This window comes from Nothoprocta perdicaria, unplaced genomic scaffold (assembly GCF_003342845.1).
Source record: "Nothoprocta perdicaria isolate Ctin4 unplaced genomic scaffold, notPer1 scaffold_157, whole genome shotgun sequence".
Classification (NCBI taxonomy): domain Eukaryota; kingdom Metazoa; phylum Chordata; class Aves; order Tinamiformes; family Tinamidae; genus Nothoprocta; species Nothoprocta perdicaria.
Window position 1 is genome coordinate 722781 of NW_020454727.1, and position 7016 is coordinate 729796.

Here is a 7016-nt window from a genome sequence, read left to right on the forward strand (position 1 = left end):
AGCAGCTGCTATTCTTGCCAAAGCTCCAGTCACCTGCGTGGTTCAGGTGTTAGGCAGTCTAATTAACAGAGATCAAGGGGGCTTTAGGAAAAAAAGAGCCTGCATTGGAATAGTAAGAGGAAACCTTTTATTAGCCATGACAAACGCAAAGACCCACGGAGCCCTGCTGCTTCAGGAGCACCTTTACACACAGGTTTGATGTTACCTCAGTGCACAAAAACATTCAGGTAAAGGGGTGACACATGCTACTCATTGCAACATCAGTAGTTTCTCAGCAGCTGAAAGATCTGAGTGATTAAATGGGCTTTTTAAGCCTTCAGATCATGGCAGCCTTTATGCAGGCCCAGAACCCCCTGCCTGGAATTGTCGTAATTTGTGTCTGCCCGGAGCGCTCGCCCGTTGGGCTGCGCCGGCCGCCGAGGGGTGGGAAATGGGGCAGAGCGCTGGCGAGGGCCAAGAGGCACCCGCCAGAGCCAACGTTTCATCTGCTGTCCTCGCATGACACAGGATCAAACCGTGGCAGGAGAACGTGGCTAAGCTGAGCTGACTCAAAGCAAATCTTTGTGCGTTACAAGCTCTTTGGCTTTCAACCTGACTCCTTTTGCCTAGCGGCCGGCACAGATGAGACTTGTCCAGCTGCTCCACACTCCAGGAGCCTTCGTGGCACTGTGACAGCCCCTAGGTGCAGGCTCACATGGACGGTGCCAGTGATCAGGGCAGGGGCTCTCACACGGGACCCCCYGTGACCCAGCTCTGCTGCAGGTGGGTGTCCAGGGAGCACTTGTCCGTCACGGATTTTTCTCCTTTTCCTTTCAGCGCGGGAGTTGGCCGCACCGGCTGCTTCATCGTCATCGATGCCATGCTGGAGAGGATAAAACACGAGAAGACAGTGGACATTTACGGGCACGTCACCCTCATGAGGTCACAGCGCAACTACATGGTACAGACGGAGGACCAGTACAGCTTCATACAYGATGCCTTGCTCGAGGCGGTCGCTTGCGGCAACACAGAGGTCCCTGCTAGGAACCTCTACACCTACATCCAGAAGCTGGCACAGATTGAAGTGGGCGAGCACGTGACAGGCATGGAGCTGGAGTTCAAGGTAAGGCCACGTCCCTTGAATGTCCCTTGAGACACATCTTCMCTTTCTGTTTGCACTGGATACCACAGACAGGCCGGGAAATGACATGGGCTGTGCAGGAAAGATGGAGATTGGTGCAGTGCAAGGAGTTAGTGAGGGGCAGTGTGATGAAGAGCCCACATGTGGTTGCTCCTTCACAGGTGATCCTCACTTGGGCTTTTGTAGGGCTCACAGCAGGGTGGGCCCTATTCCTTCTCCCACTGCTGTGACTAATAGCCCAAGTAACACATGCAAGTGCTCTGGAAGCTCTCAGCTCAGAAGTCCTCGTAGTTAAAAAATGACTAGAATTAGTCTTTTTTTTTCTTTTCTTCATTGAAGAAAGAATGAGGACAGGGAGCTGGGGATGCTCTGTATTCAGAAGTGGAGCTTTGTTCTCATTCTGCTCCTGGGTGATAGACAGGGAGCCCTTCCATGGCTGATGGGAACTTTTGGGTTCCACATTAGAGAAGTAATTATTCTGACTTCTGCTGTCGTGGCTCCCAGAGGAGAGCCAGTTGCCGCTACAAGAGGCTTGGCTGGTCATTTCAGCTCCAGATTGAATTTGCTCCCTTCTTAGATTGGGTTTTTACCGTCCTTTTTTATTACTCTTTGAAAGTTTTGCTGGGGAAAAATCTATCAGCCTCTGTTTGGTCCCCTGGCAAAGAAAGGAGACACACRGGGCAGAGCAGCAAAGCAAATGGGCTGGAGCAGGGGCCTGGCAAAGGCGGGCAGCGGGGCTGAGCTAAGGGCTGTGTCCCCCCTTTTGCCCGCAGCGACTCGCCAACTCCAAAGCCCACACCTCCAGGTTCATCAGYGCCAACCTGCCGTGCAACAAGTTCAAGAACCGCCTTGTCAACATCATGCCCTACGAGACGACGCGGGTCTGCCTGCAGCCCATCCGCGGCGTGGAGGGCTCCGACTACATCAACGCCAGCTTCATTGACGGCTACCGGTGAGCGGCCGCGGTGCTGCCCCCGTCCTGCTCCGAGGACATGGGGGTGCTGGCAGACTGGTGCCCTTGGCCACCTGGGCCTGCTGCTCTGTCCCCTGTGTGCACGTGTAGAGGGAAATTTCCTCCTGCTGSGGTCCTGCAATCCATGCAAAGACGTAAATACAGCCCTCGGAKAAAGTTCATTTTCTGGGGTCTTAAAATTACCTTTCTCCTATAGCAAACAGAGGAAACCTCTCTCCAGGTGCCCTTCCTAAACACCCAGCATTGCTGAGGGGGTGGATTATGCTGTGGGGAGGCTTCTACAAAACAGACTGGCCTCTTTTTTATTGCATTTGGGTTGGGGAATGTTGCAGTTATGACAGCTTCCCACGGGCAGTATGTGCCACGTGTCCCAGCTCTGGGAAGTGCAGCTTCGGCTGGAAATGCCCAGGCAGTGAGGACGAGCCCTAACAAAAGGGTACAAATCAACCCCACGTGTGCATATATGTGTATATGTGCATGTATACGTACATATGTGTGTATTTTTCTCACCTCCAGGTAGATGCAGCAGTGCTGGATGTTGCTGGGACTGCTGCCCTAGGGGCAGCCTTGCAGCTGCTCTTCAATTCTTGGTGATCTTTAGACAATCCCAGAAAACACAGATTTTCCTGGTCCCAGGAATGTGGTTCCACTGTCTTCCTTCACCTAGCACATAGTGCCAGATAGATTTAGTCGTTTGAAACATTAATTGGAGAACTGCCCCTTGGCTCTTTTTTGGACTCTCAGCACCAAAAGCCTCCCCTGCCCCCTTAGACCTTGCCCTCCTCCAGTTCTTCCCCGACGTGTCTATTTGTTTCCCAGTTCCCAATTCCTCAGATAAAGATCGGTGCTCAGCRAAGCTCCTGCCCTCTCCCAGCGTGACGGTCCCTTGTGCTCTGTTCCAGGCAGCAGAAGGCCTACATTGCTACCCAGGGCCCTCTGGCAGAGACCACTGAAGACTTCTGGCGGATGCTGTGGGAGAACAACTCCACCATCGTCGTGATGCTGACCAAGCTCCGCGAGATGGGCCGGGTAAGCGGCTACCGAGGAGGAGGAGGACGGGGAAGCCCTCGGCCTCCGGGCTGACGACGAGGTTTCTTACCCTGTTTCTTCCTCCCTGGCAGGAAAAGTGCCACCAGTACTGGCCCGCGGAGCGCTCGGCCCGGTACCAGTACTTCGTCGTGGACCCCATGGCCGAGTACAACATGCCTCAGTACATCCTGCGGGAATTCAAGGTCACGGATGCCAGGGTAGGTGCTGGAGGATGGGTGGCCGCTCGGAGCTTTCCCTGTGGGACCGGAGCTGGGCACGGGCGAGACCTGCCCAAACACAGGTGCTAGGGAGGGTGCCTTGAACAAAGCAACAGTTTGGGCTCCAGTGGGAAAGMTGGAGCTGTAAACACTGTGAGAAAGTCAGTGATGGAGAGCTTAGCTGTGATAGGGAAGAGCACACAAACACAGATAAACTGAACTTGAATGTATTTTCTTACACAGTGGAAGTGGTTTTCCAGCCTCTGCTCACTAATCGTGGTTTTGAGTCACTTTGCCAGAGAGACACTAAGCTTTTAGTTTTACTTGCAGCTCATTTTAGATAAAGGCAAAAATTAATATCTCCCTAAACAGCTAATGAAAACACAGAGCTGTGAAGGACACTTTGGCCTACAGGAGATTTACACTTCTTCTCAAGAGGTGCCACAGTTACTCATATTCAAAAGGGCAAAGTCACTCGAATGATCTTAGATTCAATGTCAGATTTGTCCTGTAAGGAAACATTTCAATACCTACTGAGATTTGTGTAGTGAATGTGAGCCTGGCTCCCAGAGCAGCTTCCCAGGCGATGGAGGTTGCTGCTGTTCTAGAACGTGATAATTCTATTTGCAAGGTTGAGAAGGATGCCGCTTCAGTGCTGGTAGAACAAGATTTATCTTCCTGTCAGCCGTAATTCTGACACTATGGCAGCTCTTCCTCAAGATTGATAGAGAGGCCGTAACCTCACCTTGAATGTTCCTTTGCTGCAGACTCCATCTGTGCAGTCTCTGCCATGGTCAGAGCTTTCAGGACACCTGCCAGGACTATAGATCTGTACTGACAAGCTGACTCCAGACATGTCAATGGCAAGATGAGCAGCTTCATCGTAATCTATACACTTGCTCATGTCCAGCTCCAAGTGGGCTTGATTTTTCTCTATGTGTGTCCCCCCAAACCAGAATGGTTTTACTTTTGGTATTTCGTAGCACGAATACTTGTTCTCGCTGTGTGTTAACCATGCTTGTGTCCCCCACAGGATGGGCAGTCGCGAACCGTCCGTCAGTTCCAGTTCACTGACTGGCCAGAACAAGGTGTGCCAAAATCAGGAGAAGGTTTTATCGATTTCATTGGCCAAGTGCATAAGACAAAGGAACAGTTTGGGCAGGACGGCCCCATCTCTGTCCACTGCAGGTAGGCATGTGTGGCTGGAAACATCTCAGTTCACCTCGAGTGAAAAGAGCAGAAGGGCTTGGACTCCTGCAGAAACCTCTCTCCTTTCCCAGCCCCTCTGAGCGTGCAGATTCCTAGCCAAGGGCAGGGTGGTTACTTCTCCCACCCAAACTCCTCTCCTTTCATGCCAGGGCATTGCCCATCCTATGCAGCGTTGAGCAGGACATGCTGATAATTCTGAAGGAGATGGAAAAACTGGTGTTAGTGTATTTTTGACCTGCAGCTTATTTCAGACACGATTGGAGAGTCTCAGTGTTACAGAGAAGTGCTGTCATCCTCTGGGAGAGGACCTGCAGCAACTCTTGCAGTTGGGATGAGACAGGAAGCGCTTTGTTAGCAGCCGCAGCCTGGTCTGAGCCTCTGATGCTGTGTTTGCTGGTGGCAAAAATTGTGCATCCATCTCCACATAGAGAGGATAATGCAGAGTGCTGCATTCTGCACATAATTTCATTCAGAGAGTCTCATGTTACACATTAGCAACAATTTTCACAGTGAGTGCTCTCTAACGCTCCCAAAGCTTTTGATCTTTCTCTGTCAGCCCCTCAGAAGTTTCTCTGGGTCACACATGCTCTCAGTTTTGCTGTTTCTTACCTGCTGGAGGACTGACTGGGTCTCTCCAATTCTAACATGCATATTCAGAAGCCAGACCTCAGTCATTCTGTACCCTCYGTGTTCAGGAAGACATTTGAGGATTGTAACCCAGGGTCTCCTTGTCCCCCTCTGCTCTCTGCAGCGCTGGCGTGGGCCGGACCGGCGTGTTTATCACCCTGAGTATCGTTCTGGAAAGAATGCGTTACGAGGGGGTTGTAGATATTTTCCAGACAGTAAAGATGCTGCGAACACAACGACCTGCGATGGTGCAAACAGAGGTAAGGCGGAGCGGGGAGCCCCGGCCCTCCCGCAGCGCGGGCACTGAGAGCAAAGCCCCAGAGCTGCCGGCCCGGCCTGCCTGCAACAAAACTGCCTTTCCAACCACTAGCAAAACCTTCCCTGAGGAATGGCAGGTTCCGGCTGCACTGCTGATTTTACCTTCCTCGTGATAATAAAGAAATAATGGTCACTGTTRTGAACATTCCCAGCAGAAAGCCAAGCCTGATTCCCACCTCATCCCTGGCCCTGCAGTTAGGAGCCCCAGCTGCTCCAGGCACAGCCCCTTTTGGCTACGGCTAAAGAAAGGCTGGGGGGGTATTGGYGCCTCTGGGATGCACAAATCAGGGATTTCCTCTCCCAGGAGTTCCCAGCTCTGAGCCTGAGCACGGACCCGAGGACCTGTTAGCTGGAAACCAGGGCTGGGGCTGGGGCCTTGCAGCTGCTGAAGCTGCAGCTCTTTCTCTTGGCTCTTGCAGGACGAGTACCAGTTCTGTTACCAGGCAGCTCTGGAGTATCTGGGCAGTTTTGATCACTATGCAACATAAAAAGCCATCGTTGTGCAGACTCTACCAACCACTCAAGTCCTGGAAGGCCTCTTCTGACCCAGGAGGAGCGCTTGAACTTTCAAAACTGAATCAGAAGAAGTACCTTTTCATCTGGACAATGCATTGGGGAGCAGGGGCGAGGACTGCAAGGAACACCCTTCAGGAACTCCATGGTGTAACCCGGACCGTGAAGAGGCAGCTCGGGAGCTGGCTGAGGGCGGCGTGAATTGGGGAACTGCTCCTGGTACCTCACGTGCTGTTCGCTGGGGAGGACGTATGGAGATGTATGGACATCACGACACAGACCCCAAAGCTCTCACACACCTTGCGAAACGTTACTGCTGGAGAAGGGAAGGAAACCGACTTTGGTTACATCATTAGAGTTCAGTTTATTTACTAATATAGTTGACAGTCTTTAAAGGAAGTCACTTGCAGCGTTGATGGTGTTCTGCAAAAGAGGAGAAAAAGAAACACGCTAAATCTCAACACTTAGGCCAACTTAGGGTCAGGAGTTCTTCTAGCTGGAGTCTTAATAACCTGGGTATCAACATTGGGACGATTCTGGGCTTACAGGCACCCGCAAACAGCCTTCACCGACTGCCCCTGCCACGTGCGAGGTTTTGTAACTCACATTTTGAATACTTGGAACATTCCTCATTTCTTCTAATTCCAAAATTTATTTTTTAGGATATTTAAACCGCTAGAGAGAGGTACGAGCGGCAGCCCTGGCCGCGGGCCCTGGCGYGGGCAGGGGCAGCTCCCCCGGGCCGGCTGCAGCCGCCGCCGCCTCGGGCGCCTCGCCGAGCACCCGGGGCGGCCCCAGGAGGCGGCAGCTGCAGCAGAGCTGCCCCGGTGCCCCCGGCAGCCCCTTCCCCGCGAGCCGCGGGGCCCCCCGGGCCCGGCCCCAGGCCGGGAGCTGCTCTCGCCAAGGAGCCCGAGCCTTAAGGAAGGTCCCAAAGGCGCCGGCTCCCGCGGCGCTGGGCCCGGCTCGGCGCCGCACGGAGGGCGGCCGCGCGGGAGCACGCGCGGCGCGG

At 53.2% G+C, this 7016-nt stretch overlaps 1 protein-coding gene across 7 annotated transcripts in view; it reads left to right on the forward strand.

Moving 5' to 3' along the window:
* Positions 1-6732, forward strand: part of PTPRS (protein tyrosine phosphatase, receptor type S) — a 75871-nt gene extending 69139 nt beyond the window's left edge. For all 7 annotated transcript variants that reach the window (XM_026035256.1, XM_026035257.1, XM_026035258.1 and 4 more), the window contains 7 exons: positions 817-1102; positions 1894-2072; positions 2996-3122; positions 3215-3340; positions 4374-4528; positions 5301-5436; positions 5914-6732. In XM_026035256.1, coding sequence (XP_025891041.1) covers positions 817-1102; positions 1894-2072; positions 2996-3122; positions 3215-3340; positions 4374-4528; positions 5301-5436; positions 5914-5982 — 1078 coding nt within the window. In that variant the 3' untranslated portion in view covers positions 5983-6732. The remainder of the gene's footprint in view (positions 1-816; positions 1103-1893; positions 2073-2995; positions 3123-3214; positions 3341-4373; positions 4529-5300; positions 5437-5913) is intronic.
* Positions 6733-7016: the final 284 nt, after the last annotated feature.